General features: G+C 50.6%; 2 protein-coding genes across 7 annotated transcripts in view; both read left to right on the top strand.

The window, feature by feature from the left end:
* Nucleotides 1–15,201, top strand: part of LOC143002349 (R3H domain-containing protein 1-like) — a 37,610-nt gene extending 22,409 nt beyond the window's left edge. For 3 of the 6 annotated variants that reach the window (XM_076152411.1, XM_076152410.1, XM_076152407.1), the window contains 15 exons: nucleotides 69–94; nucleotides 202–255; nucleotides 1,016–1,248; nucleotides 2,927–3,199; nucleotides 3,937–4,085; nucleotides 5,569–5,913; nucleotides 6,816–6,966; nucleotides 9,251–9,408; nucleotides 9,520–9,650; nucleotides 11,171–11,274; nucleotides 11,975–12,153; nucleotides 12,314–12,488; nucleotides 12,604–12,701; nucleotides 12,796–12,880; nucleotides 13,688–15,201. In XM_076152411.1, the coding sequence (XP_076008526.1) occupies nucleotides 69–94; nucleotides 202–255; nucleotides 1,016–1,248; nucleotides 2,927–3,199; nucleotides 3,937–4,085; nucleotides 5,569–5,913; nucleotides 6,816–6,966; nucleotides 9,251–9,408; nucleotides 9,520–9,650; nucleotides 11,171–11,274; nucleotides 11,975–12,153; nucleotides 12,314–12,488; nucleotides 12,604–12,701; nucleotides 12,796–12,880; nucleotides 13,688–13,998 (2,472 nt within the window). In that variant the 3' untranslated portion in view covers nucleotides 13,999–15,201. Of the gene's footprint in view, nucleotides 1–68; nucleotides 95–201; nucleotides 256–1,015; nucleotides 1,249–2,926; nucleotides 3,200–3,936; nucleotides 4,086–5,568; nucleotides 5,914–6,815; nucleotides 6,967–9,250; nucleotides 9,409–9,519; nucleotides 9,651–11,170; nucleotides 11,275–11,974; nucleotides 12,154–12,313; nucleotides 12,489–12,603; nucleotides 12,702–12,795; nucleotides 12,881–13,687 lie in introns of those variants that run through there. The other 3 variants (XM_076152409.1, XM_076152412.1, XR_012963790.1) reach the window with 3 other exon arrangements.
* A 327-nt stretch (nucleotides 15,202–15,528) lies between these two features.
* On the top strand, nucleotides 15,529–18,422 carry LOC143002329 (uncharacterized). The gene is made up of 3 exons (XM_076152366.1): nucleotides 15,529–15,766; nucleotides 16,461–16,555; nucleotides 16,637–18,422. The coding sequence occupies exons 1-3, from the start codon at nucleotides 15,583–15,585 to the stop codon at nucleotides 17,828–17,830; spliced, it is 1,473 nt and encodes a 490-aa protein (XP_076008481.1). The 5' UTR covers nucleotides 15,529–15,582; the 3' UTR covers nucleotides 17,831–18,422.
* Nucleotides 18,423–20,624: the final 2,202 nt, after the last annotated feature.

Here is a 20,624-nt window from a genome sequence, read left to right as displayed (position 1 = left end):
GGGACATTTAACTCTGTTTTGACTTTCCTGTGCTTGGAACTGATGGCCATTTTCCTTTTCCCGCTCAGGGAGATCAATTCATTCTGGATCGAGGGTGAGTGATAGAATGACCTTCATTCAAATCTGCACATTAATGTTGCTGTCAGGCAGTCGGCTTGTTGGCTTTGGAGCGTCTCATTTTTCTGTCTCTTTTTTCTTTAGGGCCCAGGATGAAGATGCATGCATGAGCACCCAGCAGAGGCGTCAAATGTTCAGGTATGTCCACTCCCCTCCCGCCCGCCCCCACCCCCCCACCCCCATGCCAGCACGTGAACAAACCCACTGCAGTGGGTAACTCCCCAGTCTTAATTGGCTCTCGGAGGAGCAGCAGCTGATCTGAGGATTTGTTTCTCCCGCTAAGGAAAGCTTCTGTTCAAATGGGATTTTCTTCCCGTTCTTCCTCGCGTGGGCCGCCCCCCATTCAGGCCAAATTCCCCCACACACTCTCTCGCAAAAACCCACGACGCTGTTTTAGATTTTCAGCTCTTATTGATCAAGCGTACATGAACATAATGTTTTTGTAGCCGCGGGTGCAACGCTGCTGATAAATAAATCCACAGGAGCTGGCGGAAGCCTAAACGGATTATAGGCGTGGGTCCATATTGATTCAATTTAAGCATTTATGAGCTTACACGGCTACAGGCCATTTTTAAGATATGTAAAAGCCTTAAATCATCTTGCATACAATGTCCCTCAGGTTGCAATGGATTGCTGCAGCTCAAGAAATTGGTAAATCAGGCAAATTCTGTACATGAAAGGATCTAATTTAACAGTGCTAAACTGTGTTCCCAAGCTTTACATTCCTCCTTTTCCATATATTCTCAATTACACTGAAGCCAAATCCAGAGTTTGCTCTATATTAACAATTTTAGGCAAGTTGCTTTTTTTATTAATTTGACAAACATAGACTAACTGCTTTCTCTCTCGCTCTCGCTCTCACGCTCCCCCCCCCCCCCCCCCCCCCCCCCTCTCTCAGGCTTCGGGCCGGCCGGTCTGGCACCAGCCGGCAGAGCAGCTCGGAGACGGACACGCTGCCGCGGCACGGCGACCCGCGGCCGTGGAGCAGCACCGACAGCTCGGACAGCTCGCATCGGCTCGCCCCGCGGCCCCCCATGACCAAGGCCAGCAGCTTCAGCGGCATCTCCCCGGGCTTGGTCCGTGGCGACAGCACCGCCAGCAGCAAGAGCACAGGAAGGCTCTCCAAAACAGGCAAGGGAGGCCGAACTCCAACCGGCGTTTCAGAGCCCGATCGTTTTTCGTTTTGAAATTGCTTTGACGATATTGCGAGCGATGTCCTGAACTTTTCCCCCTCATTTATGGTAAATTAAAGATTTTCCACGGTGTAAAAACGCCTTGCACACGCAGTCTGAAATGAAAACTGCAGCGACTTGCACTTTGAGAGCGCAGCAGTCAATATTGCGCCATCTACATATTTTTAATGAATTGTTTTTTACCCGTGAAGAGGCCGTGTCAGACCGCCGCTGTTTTTGTCAGATGCAGCTATTTTTCTTGAGATTGATGGCTCGTGTCTTTAAACGGGGCCCTCTTATGTGCCTGCCAACGCCAAACGTACCCGGGAAGACGTCTTCACTCCAACGCTTGATCTCATCGTTAAGTGAGCAAGTTAAACGTTCAATTACTCAGTAAAGGCGGAGGAAAGCCTTTGGAGAAAATCACTAATTAGCCGTCACACTGCATGAATCCTGCGCCGAGCTTCGAGAAAACCCCTCCGGCGCTCGGGTCAGCTGAGGCCTTATCAGAGCGAAGGTTTGTTGTCCCGGCGAAGTCTGCCGGCCGCCCCTGTAGCCGGACAGCTGTCAAAACTGATTACTGCACAGCGACGCCGCGTGACAATGGAAGCAAGCTGACAGAAAAGCTTCTTGAAAATGTGCAGCAGCAGCAGCAGCAGCAGAGCGGTGCAGGTGTGGATTTGCTGCATAATGTATAAATCTGTGGCGCTGGAAGTGGCGGGCACGTCGCCGAAAACGAAGTTAGCGTGCCGTTCTTCCGCCTCAAAATGATGCATTCCTTCTCCAATTGGCTGTGATTAGATGAATGTGTTCCCTTTTTTTCCCCACGTTTGTATTCTTAATCTCAGTGAAGCGCTTGGCTCGGCTTTTCCCTCCCGTCTGTTGGCGTTCATCCTCTCTCCATTTTGTTTCCTCTTCCTCTTCCTCTCCTCTTCCGCCACCATTTCTGTCTGTTCTGACATTTTTCAATTTTTGCCCATCCGCCCGTCTTTGCAGGGAGCTGCATCAGGCTTTGTGCTTGAGTGGTTTTTTAAGTTGTTTACGCGGCGGCTGGCTGCCCTCACATTGTGTTCTGGGAGTGGAAGTGGAGGAGACATTTTGTGTCTGCTGCCGTGTTTCTCCCCGGCACTCTTAAAAGCCTCTCTTTGTCACGGCTGGCACAGCATCTCTGTCTGGGAATCTTTTACAAGGAACAGACTCAATCCTGCTATTTATTTCAACTGATTACTTTACATGAAATATAATTATTGTGACTGAAATAATAGTGACTAGTAAATATGTCATTTAGCCCAAATCTGAATCTGGGTGAGGAACCTGAAATCATGCAAACAGCTGTTTTTGATGCCTTTCCTTTCCTTTCCATTTAGATTTTATTCATTGATCAAACCTGCTTGTTTGTTGTTATTTAGATATTCTCCAGCACATTTATAGAGCAGTTTGGTGACGCAGGGGTCAGATTTCTAAAACAGTAAATGCCAGAATGTAATCCAATTCTTCACAATGAAAAGCCGCGGCTTCTTTCTGTATTTATTATTTAACTTGATAACATCATCCATCCGACTGAAGCGAAAGTAAAAGATAGAGTCAAGCTGAGGATGACACTTGTTCTCACTGCTTCCTCTCCGTCTCTCCCCCAGGTTCGGAATCGTGCAGTAGCGTCGGCTCCTCCACCAGCTCGCTGTCCCGCCCCCAGCTGACCCTGCCGGCCTCGGCGGCCCCGCTTCGATCCAAAATCCCCAGCACGCCCGCCATCCACCCCGTCAACGACACCAGAGGCTCCGGCCACTCCGACTTGGTGAAGAGCGTCCCCCCGCAGCTGCCACCGGCCGCCGCCACAGCAAACTATTACATGTTGCCATTGGAAGCCTCAGGGATACCGCCTGGCAGCGTTCTGGTCAACCCACACACAGGTAGCTTAACATTTGACTGCAGCTACAACTCACAGAGGACACAGTGACCTCAGAACACAACAGAAGGTTCTGACCCGAGCCACGCCTGCCGGGCCCACATTTTCCCCGGCTCTTTAAGCTTTCTGTTGTGGTGATAGTCATGGCTCGGGGCAGAAGTGCAGTTTTGGCCGAGGCTGCAGTCGGTTTGTCAAATTAGTAGTCAGACCAAAGTTTGCTGATCAAAATGCACCAAGCAGATGGGAGCGGTCTGTCAACATTTATTATGAACCCCAACACACACACACACACACACACACACACACACACACACACACACACACACACACAGCGAGTATGCACTCTGGATCGCACACATACACCCCGGTGTTGCCAAAGTTGTTAATGCCTGCAGATTTCAGCTCAAAGTCAATTTTCAATTAGATGCAGACAATCAAAATTATGGAACAGCTTCAAATGTTTGGTTAAAATTTCTTCCAATCCAAACTCTCTCTTGTAGATTGTACCGAAAAAATTCTTTCAATATGTGTTTTCTAATGAAATAATTCCCCTCACTTAGCTGCAGTGCGCCGCCTGCTCTGTGTAATGATATTGGATGTGGAGGTAGAGACCCTAAACGAGCCCCTCTGGACCTCTGCTCTCTACCTACATAAATAAATAAAACTCCAGAATTCCCTCAAGCCCGATACCTCGACTTTAATTCTGACATCACCGTGATTTCCGGTCTTTCTCCCCGACAGGCAAGCCTTTTATCCATCCCGATGGCACCGCTGTGGTTTATAACCCCGCCGCCGCCGTCGCCCCCGCCGCCGCCAGGAGCTCGCAGCAGGGGAAGACACCGCAGCAGCTCGGGACCCAGCAACCACCAACCAATCACCTCCACTCGCAGGTCAGTTGTGGGGGCGGGGCTCCTGCGCTGTAGATTCGACTTTTGTCACAACTAACTTTTCTCTTCAAAGCATTAATCTGTTGGAATGTTGGAATGAAACCAGATAAACCTCCTACCTCTTTACCACCATCTCCGCTCCTTCTGTCCATCTTTTATGTCCTTCCTCCTCAGCCAATCTGTCCTCCTCTCCAGCCGTCCTCCGAGCCCGTCCACAACCTGACGGTCTCTTATCCTCCTCCTCCTCCTCTTCTTCCTCCCTCTCAGTTCCTGCCCGTCTGTCCTAACCAACAGTACACTGTGGTACAGAACTTCTCTTCCATTTTTATTATTATTGCTCCCTATCTCTCTGTCTCTCTCTCTCTCTGTCTCCATCTCCTGTCAGACCTGGCTCATAAAGAGCTCGTTCCTCTTTCCTGTATCACCCGAGCTCTGTTCTGACCCAGGTCTTCACACCTCTGTCTTCTTACTTAATTCGCCGGTATTTTCCGTCCCTGAGCTCCACTAACTAATAATGCAAAGCCCAGTTAGAAGCACAGGAAACGGCGCATGTACAAATCCCTCTATCTAATGAGAAATCTGACCTTATGTGATATTTGATTACCGAGCGTTTGTCTCAGAAAGGTCGTAGCCGATGGTGTGTGTGAAATAAATCCACCTCAGAGCCGGATTATTCCCTCAATTAACTCTTCCATGAGCTCATTTTGCAGTCTTTTCCAGTAGAAAGGTGCACCCAAACCCAGCGGGGGCCGCTGCCCCCCCATATATAGATCCTGCATTCGGTTAACCTCATTTCTGACCTGGATTTAGTGGAAGACATGCCTCTGTGACTAATTACGCCAGTGCGAAGTCCCATTAATATTTAATTCCTAGCCAGATGTTGCCGTTGAATAATCCATGACTTAAAACACTATGTTTCCAACAACATGTCAGAAGTGACCTCAGCTGGCACGCCGGCGTGATGGAGATAAATAGTTCACTTCAGATCTGTCGCTTCTGGACGCCGGTCAGACATCAACCGACTGGGGATTTAAAGTTCTAAAGCCAGTAGGAGGCTAGCAAAGTGGTTAAAAGTTGATCTGAAACTCTGATTTAATGGGAGGCGTCCATTTCAAGATGGCGTGGAAAACCTGGAAAAGCGTTTTACAAACCAGCATGAGAAGGGTCAGATTGATTTAATTTATATTTCAATCCCTGGTGTCAAAGCGCGTCACCATAGTAACCGTCTGTGGTCATCTGGGGGCCGTCTGTTTGCGTATGAAGATGATGTCGCTCTCTTACACTATAAGGCCCACAGTCCAGACAAAAAAATGGAGGATAAGGCCCTTGATTTTGAGGCGGAGCTTATGATCCATTCGGACGCCATGTGACGCAGGCTCTGATGGACGCCGCACTCGCTGCATGTCAGTGTGCGCCTGCGGTGTCCAAAGCTGCTTCCTATTTTTCTCTTGACTCCCCCTGATATTGAATCCTTGTGTCCTTTCAGCCCGACTCCCTGAACGCCCAGTTCGGCCACATGACTCTGGCCCAGCAGCCGCACGGCGACGGCGGCGCCTCGGCCTCGGACGCCCGCCACTACCCTCCCATGTACCACCACCACCACCATCCCCCCATGATGCTGCAGGGAGCGCCGCCGCAGCAGCAGATTGCCAGTTACATGGTGCCGTCTGCAGGACACACCGGGGTGCAATCTGTCCCGTTCCCGACCCCCGCTCCCACCCCGACCCCCGGTTACCCAGGCAACACCCCGGGCCCCGCTGCTTACCCCGGGCCCGCGCTAAACCAGCCCATACTCCAGCAGCACACCTACGTCCAGCAGCCTGTCCAGCAAGTAGGTCCATCCTTCACTCAAACACTTTGATTCAACCATTAAGACGACAAATTCACTTTTTCAAAACATGACGACTGTGAATGAAACCCAATCACTCCATGACTCCAAATGTCTTGTTTACCCGGATGGCAACATGAATCCTCCTCGATGGCATTTTGCTTTAGCTGCAGTCAGGACAAATACTTTGGGAGTACTGAGTCCCTGTAAAGCTACTTGATTGAAACTCATACATGTGTGTGTTCGTGCTCGGTAAACACACCCTGGATAAATAACGGCTCCAATAAATAAGTCAACACCTCGGTGTAACGCTGAACTCTGACTGCGTTCAGACTGGCAGCTGGTGTCGCTCCAGCGCCGCCCGCAGGCTTTAGTGAAGCCGTATCCAAGTTGCGATGTTGGCAAGTGTAATTTTCTCCAACCTGTAAGAAGGCGTAATATTTTCTGGGAAGGACGGGCGGCATCTTAAACGCAACGTTTTCACACTTTTTCATAGCATTGCCTCACCCTGCTCGCCCCCCCCCCCCCCCGCCCTCCCCCGCCCCTCCCTCTCCTCATCACGACAGCAAATCCCCAGCTTTAATATCTTTCTCTTTCTCATAAAACTTAATGAGCGATTCCTCAAACGGCGAGGAGGAAATTACATAATCGAATATTACATTTCTCGCTGTAAAAAAAAAAAAGGAGGCGGGGGGTCGTGTGATTTTTTTTTTTAATGTCAGCACTGCGCTGAGGCTTGTCAGCCTCGGATCCCTCGCCACCAGATTATGGAGGTTCGGAGCCGCTGCTTCAGATTCACACTCATGATTAAAGATCCTGTGATGTCACAGGTTATGGCCGGTGGATTCACGCAGGGTTTGCCGGCGTTATTACATATTAAATGTGTAGTTTTGCGTTTCCCGCAGGTGTCGGCGTGTTACTGCTCCCCACCCCACTACTCCCACTGCTCTGGCCAGCAGCAGCAGCAGCAGCAGCAGCAGCAGCAGCACTACCGGCCCCCCGTCACCCCGCTGCCCTACAACTGCCCTCAGAGCCAAAACCTGCCCCAGCAACAAGGTATACACACACACACACACACACACACACACATCATGCTGACTTTTCGTTTCTGGTGTTAGTTATATACACTACAAACTCGTTGGAATGATGCTAAGTATGGGATTGAAGCTCTCACACACATTCTGCCATTTTCTGTTTCGCTCTCCTACAAATGGTTTGTTTGATTTTCATGAAATCTCATTTCAAATGTTGGCTTTTCTGCCTTTAATTTCTCTTTTCTCTTGAGTTGTTCCAACTGCGTTTGAAAGCAGCTGAAGCACATTTTTAATAAACAGAGTTGAGATTTGAAGCTCTTGCTCGCTGGACCTTGCCGCCGCCGCCGCCGCCGCCGTCCTGCCAGACGTCGGCGGACTCATTAACTTCACACTCTGCAGCTCGACTCGCCGTATTATTCACCGCGTTGCGGTTGTATATTTCTTCATCAGAGAGCCGCGCCTGCCGCAGCCCAGCAGCTACCGTGAAGGACGAATATCTCCGTCTGTCCCCCCCCCCCTCCCTTCCTCTCTCCCTCTCTTCATCTCCTCTCCGTGCCGTGTTGGTTTGTTTGTTTTTATGAGTCTGATGTCTCTCTGGGAGTCGTCCACTTGATTATTCTGGATTCTGGTTTTTTTCTTCCTCACCGCGGGAGAAGAGATCGTTAGCTCCCCTCTCTCTCACTCGCTCTCCCACGCACACACACATACAATTGCTTAACTGAATGTAATTTTCACGCGTGCTCACACACACACACGCACGCGCACACACACACACACACACACACACACACACACACACACACACACACACACACACACACACACACACAGGCACAGCAGAAGCATGCACACACGTCTCTGTAAGTGGCTGCGGCACTGTTCTGTCATCCGCGAGGCCGCAGATGTGGCCCCCCTGCTGGGCGCGAGCGGGGGAAAGACAGCGGACAGATGAAGCTGCCCTACAGAGGCAAAGGCCAGCAATTAACTCACAGGGACACGGGAAGAAAAAAGACTTTGTCCCCTTTGCTTCTCCGCCCATTTTTGTAGTCATTTAGAAACGTAACTACAGGACGATGTGAAGGCAAGAATCTGCTGGTGTCCTGGTGGAGGAAACCACAGGATGGAAGGATCATATCTCTCTCTCTGACGCCGTACATTTAGTGTGAACGTTACGATGAGCCTTATGTTGCACGGAGGAGGAAAGCGGCACGAAGTGGAGCGTGGGGATCCGGGGCCGGGACGCTGTCTGAGAGGCCTCTACGAATCTCACAGTGAACCGGTCTCTTTTCCAGCCGCTCACTCCTCACCTATGAAAACGTTACAACTCCATGGATTCACCTCCCGATGAGGACAAACAGCGGGTCGTTCAGTCAGCCAACGAGTCGCTGGGAAAGCAAAGGGATGGGATTGGGTGGGTTCTGATATCGCGGCCATTTCATGCTTGGTCTGTAAGTGAAGGTGGGAGCCGGGGCGTGGATATAAATAGCCCCCACCCCCCCACCCCCCCTTCACCCTCCACCTACCCCCAGGTTCCTCGCGGCGCCTTTCCATTGTCTGGTCGTACTCTGCTCCCAGGGTGACGGACTCTACAGACACCTTCACAAAAGGACGTCCTCTGCCTTTGTCGCTTAGATCACCGTGTGTGTGTGTGAGTGTGTCACTGGGGACGGTATTTTCTCATTTCTCTTTTCGTCACCTTGACATCCCCCCGCCCCCTCCAGCTCGGTATAAGCGCCGCCATTTTAGGGCCGGTGTGACTTTGCGTGGCCTCTAAGTGTCATGTGCTCGGTCGCTCTAAACGCTCTTTAACAAACGCTACAGAGACGCAGGCCAATTCTCTTGTTTACCCCGCAAACCTAATGGCTCATCGACGCGGCCCCCTCTTCCAGCCGTGGGAGTCTCTGCCACTACGAGCGGCGAGTTCAGACCACCGCCGGCTAAATCAAATATATCGACGACCTCATTTATCCTCAGTGCCGCGAAAACCTGCTCGACTGTAACAGCTCAACTCGCCGTGCTGAGCGAGCCGAGCGGCCTCGCAGCTTCCTCGCAGCTTCCTCGGCCCCTCCGCTCCGCCGCTCGCTGCTTTGTCTCCGAGTCGTAATCGCGACATTGCCGTGCGCCTCGCAAGCAGATTCCGCACTCGTTACAATCGAGATAAACAAGATCTCGTATTTCAACGTCAAATGTCGATAAGCGAGCCTCCATTTCCTGTTTTAATCTCATTCCCCTGCTTTATTTATTCTTTGCCCTGGGCGCTGGTTTCACTCAGTCACGCCGCTGTGCCTTTTCTCATTTTGCCCCAGTGCACCAAACCATGATGCCAAACCCAGCGTCCGGCTACCAGACCGTAGTGGGCGTGCAGCCAGCTCCCAACCTCGCTCTCGCCGGCAACCAGCAAAGCAATATGGGGAACCAGATGCAAGGCATGATGGTCCCGTACCCTCCAATGCAGTCTTATCAGGTAGTGTGATGAGTGTGACGCCAAATAAGAGCTGTTAGAGAGACAAATGAAGGGATAAGAGCTGTTTGAAAGTCAGACAGTAACGTTTCCTCTCCTCCTCCTCCTCCTCAGCAGGTCTCTGTGCCACAGCAAACATACCAGCAGCCGGTGTTTGTGTCGTGCCAGCCGGGGCAGGGAGCCGTGGCTGTGGCCGGCATGCAGCCCTGCTACAGCCTCATCCCCCCCAACCAACACGCCATGAGGTACAAACCCCACCCGCCGCTCATTCGCCCATTTGCCAGCTAATTATCCGGGCCAATCAATTGCACTTTGTTTGTTTCTTGGTGGGGTTGTGCGACTGATTTAACACTTTAGATGTGCAAACACAATGTGAAACACAATGAAAAGCCTCTTAGAAGTTGAAGTGAATACCAAACGTATCCTAAAGGCACCAACTTCAGATAAAAAGACTGTTGGTGACTTATTTGGACGCAATTTCCCTGAAAAACTTTGAATCTTTGTAATGTGGTCAACTCGGATTAATCTTCGTCCTGTGAAAGCGTTTACGTTTCACTTTGTGTTTGCTTCAGTGAGCTTTAGACGCCCTCTGTCTCCATCCTGCTTCATCAAGGTGCCTCGTGCTTATAGAGCCGGCCGCCCGCGTCCCCACAGCGCCTCGCGGCCAAGGTCATCTTTGTTCACTGAGCGGGAAAAAATGATGTCATTAACCGAAGCTTTGCGGCGAAATGTGGGCGTGGGGGGCTGACAGATGGAGACCCCGGCGCCCTCTTAAAGAGCTCCGGCCATCACTCTCCCGCCGCGGAACGGCGCCGACCGCCTCGCTCGCTCTCATTACGGCGAATTGATGGAACTGGATCACCGAATGAGAAGCACGTGATTAGTTTCTACCGTCGCCGGCCCAATCAATCGGGTTACTGGTGAGCGGCGGAGCTCTGCTGGGACTCATGAACGCACATATTCATAACAAACAACCAGACAAACTCAGAACAATGCCTCCATTCACACACACACACACACACACACACACACACACTCTCACACTCTCACACTCACTCACTCACTCACTCACTCTCACACACACACACACAGGAGGTCACTTTCTCATTGTCCCAGCTGTGTAACTGGGGCAGCGTTAGGTAGGGCAGTCGGCGTGGAAATGATTAATGCCGCGTTGTCGGTGCGCCTCCGTCTTCTCCCGCGAGGGACCGAGCCGTCCACCTACATCAACCTGCTTCAGGCCAGCTGGAGCTCGGCAGCGCGAGCGTCCCAGAGGGGCGGCAGAGCTTACAGAGCAGCCGTGCCGCCTCACAGATGGACTGCAGGCAAATCTGCAGCGTTGTTGCTTGTTGGGTAGCACTTTAATATAACAGTTAGTTTTAACTCTTCTACAGTAGTTTAGCAAATATGGAAAAAGACCAAATCATCAGGCGAGGAAACTTAAAAGCTCTTTATACATTTTGAGGTTTCATGTAGCCCTAACTTAATTCTACAAAACCGACAAAGAGATTGCGACATCTTGCTTCACGTGACAGCGACCGACCAATCCGCTCACTAATGCGGCATCACTGAGCTCTGTCCAGCAGGGGGCGACATCGTTCAAGCTCTCAATTCAGGGACACTTTGCCCGCCGCACCACAGCTCCACCCAAAGGGCCCAGAAGACCAGAAGACCTCTGAGCGTTCCACTTTCTGTTGTAGGTTTGGTGTTGTTGGTTGTTTATGCACCACTGACGGGTTTACTGTGCGTTTGTGTTCCTCAACAGTTCAACAGTGAGTTTCTTGCCGGCCCCGATGATGGAACAGCTTCAGTTCGCCCAGACCTCAGCGCCCTGCGTCTCCCAGCAGCACCTGGGCCAGCAGTACGCAGGTAACGCTCGCCGCCGTGCTCGTGATGTGGGAGCGAAAAGTCAAATTGTGTAGTAAACGGGGGCTCTCGACGCTCCTCCTCCTGTTGCCTTCCCCTTTCTGGGCTGGTATAAGCCGTGTCCAGATGCTGCTCCCCTGGCTAATGACCTTTATGACTCACGTCTGATTACGAGCAGAGAGCAGCGGAGGGCGCCGGTAAACACTTTTAATTGGCCGTACTAGGACGTGATCGGCAGGTGAAGCCCGGGCGTCCTTCGTCCTCGCGCTGTCGAGTTACGACTTCTTGCCGAGCGCCGCTCTCATTACGATTTCCACTCAGCCGACGCCCAAACCTGTGAGCTTAAAGTCCACAGCCTTTAATAAGATTAGAATGAATCAGATTTAATAACTCAGACTGCTATTTCAGTCTCTGCCATCATTAACCATGAGAAACTAATAAAGTTTCTGTTGCCGCCGAAGTGCCTGTAAGCAAGGCAAACCTCCAAACTCATTAATTTAAACATGCATATGATGATGATGATGACAATAAGGTGAAAAATCCCCTGCAGAATGTAAACATTAATCATTTTTACAATAACGCAGTGTTTACCCGTTTTTATTAAGCACCACTTCAAGTCTAATTACACACGGCCCTCTGCTGTGCCTCACCATGGAAACAGAGCCCGCTGCCGTCTCACCGCCTCCTTCGTCTTCCCTCGCAGGTTTGTTGCCGCCGCCCCCCGGCAGCGGCATGGTGATGCTGCAGATGACGGCTCCGGCCTGCCACCAGCAGCGAGCCCCCTCCCCCTGCCAGCGGAAGCAGCCGGGCCACAAACACCCCGGGGGAGGAGCCGACCACCAGCGCGGACGCCGGGCCGGCGAGATCCCCGACAACTCGCAGGTACAAAGACGATCTTTTACGCTGCGCGGCCGCCTTTACCTCATCTAACTGCGTCCCAGTACTCCTGTTTGTTTTACTGAAACTGTGTGTGTGTGTGTGTGTGTGTGTGTGTGTGTGTGTTCCTCGCTCTGTCGCTGCTCTGCCGGGGTGTTGTGTGTAGAGCAGCCTCCCCTCGTCCCGACCTCACTCCCCCTCATCAGGCCAGCAGCCCAGCATCAAGGGCCTCCCTTTGGGCGTCTCACCCATCACTGTCATGGCTCACCATCCGCACCACCACCAGCACCACCAGCACCACCACCCGCAGCTCCCTACAGCCTTCTGCCACAGTGGACAAGGTCAGACACACACACACACACGCTGATATTTAATCACAGTCAGAGTAGACGGAGTGTGGGTTTGTGTGGCAGCCAGGCAGATTCTTCATGCTTTGCCCTTTGTCTGGTCTTGTAGGTGAAGCTCACTTCTCTCTCCTGGGCCAACCTCTGCAGTACAAAGCCTCCATCAGACCTCCGCTGATCCACACTGCCCACATGATGGCCAAACACCAGGTCAGACGCACACTACACACACCCTCACACCCCTCCCCCCTCCCCCCCAAACACTCCCTCTCACTACCTCTTCCTCCTCCTTCCTCCTCCTCAGGGTCCACTGGGGGTTTGGCGTAGCGGTCACGGGAGGAAGTCCAGCAGGAAAAGCGTGTCTTCAGATCTCAGTGTAGGTGAAGCAGGTAATGGGAGGTCCAGAGGGAAGCTCCGGCTCGGGGCGGGAATCTCTCCGGAATCCAATGCTTTTAGGGCCGCAGCCTTTTAATGAAACCAGAGACAAATGTGAACGCTCTGTTGTTGCTTATTCAGGCGAGTGTTATTAAAAGCGTGCAGACAGAAATTAAATCTGCCACATTACCACAGAGCGGTGAATGAAACATTAGGCTGCATTATTCATAAACAGATATTAATTAGGGAAGAATTCATTAGAAATGCGACGGCAGTTTAGCAGGTCTGCTGGAGTTACATCACGGTTTTTTTATCGTGTCAGAAATGTGCTTGCCGCGCTCCGATCGCCGCGGAAACGAGGGCGTTTGTGAATGTAAGCAGAATAAATTTCCAACGGGGCAGAATCCACACCTGGCAGTGGAGGCGGCGGCCCTGCGGCACAGGAAACGTGCTGATTATTCCAAACTATGGCGCCGGGATATTTTTTTTTTGCACTGGCGGAGATATTTTCTGCATTATTCAGCCGCGCCTGTCAGCCGTCGCCCTCGTACGCTCGGCTTGTCATTAAGTGTCGGCAGAAAGTTTGCCATTACATCATCGCTTTGCTGTTTTGTCGAATGTCAGAAAATTAGAAAATGTTTGGTTTTTGTGCAGCGCTGCTGGAGGTCGTGTTCTGATTCCCCCCTCGCCGTCCGGCCGCTTCTCCACTGTCAGCACTAACTTAGCAAAGCCTCCTGATTCTCACCCGTGACTGTTTTGTTCACTCGCCGGCTGTGCTGCTACTTACGCTGCTGTCTGTCTCTCTCTCCGCGTGTCTGCAGTAAGCGCTCAGATCCTGGATGTGACGGATCCTCCAGAGGGGATCGGCCGCCCGGACGCCCACCACCTACTGGCTCAGTTCTGTGGAGGCGTGGAAACGACCCAGCGGCCGATGGAGCGTCGGCCGTGGCTGCGCGACGCCACCAGGGGCGGCGCGAGCGTGGAGCTGCACACCAGAGACTCGGCCTCCTCTTACACCGTCCTGGCCGTGTTCCCCTCCGGATTCGCCGCCCAGAGCGCCCTGCTGCACCACGCCGGCCCCCAAACCACACTCAAACTCCGAACTGGTAACGGACAAAACGAGGAGTTGTGACTCGGACAAAGACCAGCGTACAGCTGCTACGTTCTCTCCAAACGAATGCACATCCAACCACCTGCCTCTGCTGCCTCAGTCTGGCCCGTCTCACACCGAGGCGTCCCAGACTCTGTCCAAATCTGAAATCAACAGTTTGAAGAGTGAATGTTTCATTTTATTTTGTTTTAATTTGTTTTGTTTTTAAATTTTTGGACCACATTGGGTCTGAGCGGGGCCGCCCTCCTGTTTCTGTTCTGTTTGTTATCTGTGTGTGTGTGTGGCTGCTCGGCTCCAGCAAGCGGCCACTCCACCCGTCAGTCAGAGGCTCCCAAATATCCTACAAAACAAAACAAAAAACGAGTTTGCTGTTAAATAATAAAAATGGTTTGTAAGCTTTGGGGATAAAGTGGCCAGAATGCATTTCCTCCCGCGTTGCTCCAAACAGCAACCATAGATACACAACTCTCCACATCGTCTACTCACTTCTGGTTCAACAATGTGTTTGTGCCACTTCTCCTCCTTCATCGGGGCTCGGCGCCGTGTCGTCACGTTCCAATCACACCGGCCACATTTCATTTCATTTCATTTCAGTGAATCTCCTCAGCAGTGTTCCAGCTCGATTCCAGTCGCCGACTCAGGTTGCCGCGCAGATCTCCGCTTCCAACATCGACACGACGGAGACGCCAGAGGCCGAGAGCGAGCAGCAGCAGCGTCGTGTCGCACGTCAGGAGCGCCGGGAAGGGTTTGGGTTTTTGCTTTACTTTTATTTTCTTTCTTCACATGAACCCCAGCAGCTCCGGCTCAGCTTCCTCACCACACAGCGCATACACAACACGACACACACGTCAAGTGTGAGCCCGTACAGTATACACACTGAATAATGCATATACTACCTGAATTATTTAAGGTCACTTTTATACACAGTGATTGTTGCATTTGCACTGAAGTGTTAAAGAAGATGGAGATTTGATTGGTTTGTTGGTTAATCGGACAGGGCCTGGATTTTTTTTTTTCTTCATTTCTTAACCCCTTCATTCATCCATGTTTGTTGCACTCGGATCAGGCCACTTTGTTTTATATTTAAAGATGTTTATATGCACAAGAAAAATGCAATCAAAAGTTTGTCATCTACCTGCTTCATTTTCTTTTTGGTTTCCTTTGTGTGAAATCATGACACGTGTTCTGTGTCTGGCGTGGCTTATTTTGTTTGAATCTAATAAATGTTTGCACCAACGTGTCAGGGTCGCTTCTTCAGGATGTCGCCGGGTAGAAAATGGATTAAAATGTTTCCTCTGAGTGAATTTTCCCATTGTTAATGTGTGGAAACTGCATAGGAAATGTTGCCTTCAGCCTTTGGGGCATTGCAGATAAATTTCCTACTTAGTACTTTCATTTGTAGCTGCATAAATCTGCAGAATACAACAGCCAAATGTCAAAATATGAACAGTAGCGCCACACTGCCCCCTGGTCGCGCCTGCGTGTAATTGCAGCGCCTGTAATTGAAAAGGGGAGTTGAAACTTGAACCGAAACTCGCATCGGGATTCGTGCTGCATAGAAACACCGCGAAAGCAAACAGCAACAACGAGTCGAGTCCCGCCGCCATGGAGGCCCGCAGGACCGTCGTGGTGTCCGGGATCCCGGCTGCGCTCCCCGCCGGAAGGATGGCCGACAAACTGACGATCCACTTCCAGAGCTGCAGGCGGAGCGCAGGAGGCGACGTGGAGGAGGTGAAGTTCCCCACGGAGCTGCACGGAGTCGCGTTCGTCACGTTTGACAAAGCGGAAGGTAACACAAACAAACAAAGGGACACACACACACGAATAACGTCATCGATCAGAGCTCGTCAGTACTTCTACACACGCCTGCAGTACAGTGGAACATTATTAAAGATGGCGCGTCTCGCACTGAGAACAGTGTAAACATTGAACGTTAGAGGTAGAGACTAACTTAAAGTACTTTCACCTAACTACTACACTGAAGTTCCATTTTGGTGTCCAACCTGTGAGAGTGCTGTACTGCAGTGTGTGATGACTGCAGTGTGTGATGACTGCAGAGTAAACATGAGCTGCAGGGTTACAAAGGGAAACTAGTCGGAGTGGTTTGATCTTTAAACTGACCTGAAGGCTTTAAAGTAAATATAATACTGTGTTTTTAATAAATCATCCCACAATTTCCACGATTTCATTATAAACTCCCAAACTTGACACATGTGACTTTCTAAAGTACGACTGAATACTTACTACTTCAGATACTTCAGATGAATTTGAGGCCATGGTGAGAGTTTGTTAGGTCAAACAATAAAAGATTGAAAAGAAACACACACACACACACACACACACACACACGTGATGACACAACGGAAGTCAAAAGGCCTCAAATCCTCAAATGTGTGGCCTCCTGCCTGCATGATTGAAACCACAGTTGAAATGAAGGCGTCTGTGTCCGGATCCTTTCACGCTCCGCTGCAAACTGTGTGCAGATGCGGAGCAGGTGATCCTGAAGCCGCAGCAGATCCTGGCAGACAGCGAGATTCCTGAGGAAGTGGCCCTCACCGTGTTTCCCTTCACCCCGGATGTAAGCGTTAGTGGAGACTTTATTATCTTTCACTACTGCCTGATCTTTGAAGCTTCTGATCTTGGTGCTCTGGTGCTGCAGGTGTTCTTCTACGTCACCGCCGCCACGCTCGACCTCGCCGCGTTCGGCAGCGATGGGTCGGCGATGATCCAGAGACTGCGGTCGGCCCACAGGTCGGTACGTTTCCGGCCTTTAACTCAGGGGAGTAAAGCCGCCGTGGAGGGGCCTTTCAGGGCGATCCGGGCCCTGACAGACGACCTCATCAGCAGGGCCCAAGCCCAAAGCGCCGCCCTCCAACTGAGTGAAACTCTTAATCCCAGGCCCATATCTCATCAGGAGTTCTCCGGCTCGCTAAGCTGCTTCAGTTCTGAAACTAATCGGGACGCAGCGGCAGCCAGCGGCTTATCGAGGTCGCCGCAGAGCACAGGTGAGGCGAGCGGAGTCCAGGCCCGGCTCGCAACCGCAGGAAGGCAAAGCTCTCCTGTCAGGCGAAGAATTCAGGAGGAGAGTTTGGATCTGTGTAGGGAAAACAGTCCCAAACAATCCAGCGTGTTCGCTACGGATGGAATGAGACGGTCACTTAGTGGGACAGAGTGTAGCTCTGAGCCAGGAGGCACCAGGCAAGTGTTAGGGGAGGAAGGGATGGAGGCAGGGATCAGATCTTCCTCATCCAGGCCGGAATGGCTGCCATCAAAGCAGAGCGGTCCGGGCAGAGCTTCAGTGAGCCGGAGCGGCGAAGAGACTCGTTTGGCAGAAATGGAGGAAAAGCTCCTTCATGCATCTCCGCTTTCAGACGGCGAGGACACAGAGGAGCGTTCAGAATTCCGTCCTCGGGAGCTAGAGGACGACTGCATCTGGGTCGACTCTAACATATTCAGATACATCAAAAGATTTGACGCAGAGGAGTTTGAGAGGTGCTTGAGAGATCAGGAAGTGTCCATCCGGCACGGCGAAGACACAGACCTCACGCAGATTACGCCGATCGGACGCCAAACGGGCTCCCAGCAGGCCCTGGAGACCCTAAAGGTGCTGGTGGAATACAGGCAGTCCACCTTAAGAGTCCACTGGATGGACTTTGATGTGGCCGAGGAGCGCGAGGAGCAGAGGCTGATCCACATCTGCCACCAAGAGAGCGCCTGGTACCGGGATGTTCTGTACGTGGTGGAGCGTTCAGGCGTCAAGGCGGTCGGCCCGTCAACAAGCAGTCACCTGTTCTGTAAGATGGTGAAGGAGAAAATGACTCAAATGAAAGACACACATGTCACACACGTGTAAATTACAGTTAATCCATCATCCATCCATCAGAGAGAGAGAGAGAGAGACTGACACACACACACACACACACACACACACACACAGAACTGGACTGGCACACACAATAGCCACACACACACAGGTCAGACCATGATTAAATGGTTGTACTTTTACTAGTGGCCACCAGGCGGCACAGTTGCGCAACATGTTACTTTGATTGTGATGCAGTATTTGTGTGTCAGTCTGTGTGTGTGTGTGTGTGTGTACTGAACCTGAAGCTTGTGAGTTGTGTTTAAATAAAGCTCCTCTCCTGTCTGCAGCCTTTGTTTGTCTTCTCTTGTGTTGATGGGTGGATTAATAATCAGACTCGTCCTCTCTGCACTGAGTCTTCATTAACCTCAGCGTGTATTAATTACACAAGTTAAGCGTCTAATTAATTCCACTAAATTGCAAAAACAACAGATGTCAGTGCGTCTCTCTCTCTCTCTGCACGTCTCTGGATTCTGCTGTCCAAAGATGATTAATCGCTTAATCAGCCGAAACTTTCCGTCTTCATTTCATTTCTTCTAAACAACAGAAAACTTCAGCTCAGCATAGACATCTATGCTCTGTGTGTATTTACATGACACTTCTAAGTACGTTATGACTTTTAAACCTAATAGCAGTTTCATTTAAAGTTTATTTACAGACTTCAAATCAAATCAAACAAGCAGAGAATGAAGGGAACATACATTAAAAAACATTTATATACAGACACTTAAACACATAATGAACCTCTTAAACTCTTGATTTCCCTCAATAAATTCCCTTTTAGCATCTGTTGAAGTTATTCTTGCACATACAGTCTGCACACACACACGCACACGATGTATGAACAAGTAGATACAGAATCTATATGTTACAGAATGTAGACAAACTTGTTTTCCTACAGATATTAAATCTAAAGTTATATGACAGCAAATGTAATAGTGTTCGTGATATTTATGTATTTATATATAAATGATGGCATAAAGGTTTGAAATAGCTACGAAGGATTTGGGAAAAGCTTATGAGGTTCAAATCTATCGATCTTATACAAACTAAACGGTGTTTGTTGTTCTTGTGAGCTGCATTATGGAGCAGTATCAGTATTGGACGGCAGGGGGCAGTGTGGCACTTTGTCCCACACGCGCAGCATTTCTTCTCTCTGTGAAGCAATCATAGAGTGTGTGTTTGGCAAGCGGAGAGCAGATTGGCAGGAAAATGATGTCAGTTGGATGTCCCATTACACACACACACACACACACACACATGCACACACACATTCACACACACAGGCCTCTTTCCAAGCTGTGTGTGTGTGTGATGTGTGAACATTAAAGATGCTCAGTAAAAAAATCCCTTTTCCGCAGAGAGTAAAACACACTCGTATTATTTAAATGAGCTCCATCACTGATTCATTATGTGAAAAACAAGACACACACACACACACACACACACACACATACACACTGTAGACAATCGCTCGTCTCCCAGACACACACATTGACTTGTTACCATAGGAACGTAGTGGAGGAGGTTGCTGAGCTGCAGTGCGGGGCGTCGTTAGGCGGTGAGGGGGGGGTGAAGCTCTCAAATACAACAAAAACATCCAGGAGGAGGAAGGACTTACATTTCCAACCAAACAACTCTTCATCAGAGAGCAGCGGGCGCCTCTTCTTCAAGCGCAGACCTCTCGCTCTCTGACGGCGCCTCTCTAAACAGTCGCGCAGTGTTTGGGTGTGTGTGTCGTCTCTGGGAAAACCCTGAATTCTCCCCTAAACATGTTGAAGTCACAAGTCAAGGAACATGGCTCCTCTTCCCACATTATGCATGAGGTGTTATCATCAGGTCGTGTCCTTGAATATATTAGGCATGCATGAGTTTCACGCCGGTGGTCAAAAAACAGCGGCAGGCCTGAGGAAGAGGAGGAGGAGGCTCAGATCAAGGACGTCTCAGCGGGGACAGACACGGACGCTCTGCTGGGGTTGGAACATGTGATTGGATGCCGCCTATCGCCACCACGCCCCCCCGCTGTTTAATTTAGTGTGTGAGTGTGAGTGTGTGTGTGCGTGCTGATGGGGTCAAGCCTCGGCACAAACATCTTGGAGGCTAAAGGCCAAATAGACAAGCGGCAAGCCTCCTCCGTCACTCTCGCCGTGAGGAATGAGCTTCCTGTTGATGGATTGCATTCTCCGGGATATGTGTGTGTGTGTGTGTGTGTGTGTGTGTGTGTAGGTGCGTGTGTGTTGCAGTGCTAACTTGCAGGAGAGGGGAGGAGGAAATATGAGTCGTGTCTCCCCTCCCCCTCCACCCCTGGGTGCTGGAGAGCCGAGATGGACGAGTCTGACAGAAGAAATTGGGGGCGACAGACGGGGAAAAGGTGTGTGTGCACTCATGTGTGTGTCTGTGTGTGTTAGATGAATGTATAGTGTTTAATTGGCCGTAACGTACACAGATCAAATCCCGTCGAATTGATTCTACAATTTGTGTGACAAAGGGGTTTAGCTATTTGGAATTTTTGGAAATTTTCTCCATATCAGGAATTTTACGAGTAAATACACAAAGCACAGGCTCAATCTATCACACTGAAGGTAATCGGACATATTTATCCCATAATATCCCAAATGTCTAGTTGAAACATATCCCTGTCTGAGCGTTCTCGGCCCTGGTGGAGGAATGGACCTTGTGGTCGCCTCACAGACGTCTCAGGTCTTCACTTGGGGAGCGAGTCTGTAAAGTTTGATTCCATTCCGCTCCAGCCTGAGTCGCAGTCCCTGCAGGTTTTCCTTCCAGC

This window comes from Genypterus blacodes, unplaced genomic scaffold (assembly GCF_046128005.1).
Source record: "Genypterus blacodes isolate CSIRO-AG114 ecotype Tasmania unplaced genomic scaffold, CSIRO-AGI_Gbla_v1 ptg000056l_1, whole genome shotgun sequence".
Classification (NCBI taxonomy): domain Eukaryota; kingdom Metazoa; phylum Chordata; class Actinopteri; order Ophidiiformes; family Ophidiidae; genus Genypterus; species Genypterus blacodes.
Note: the sequence above shows the minus strand (reverse complement) of the source record. Positions and strands in the feature narration are given on the sequence as shown.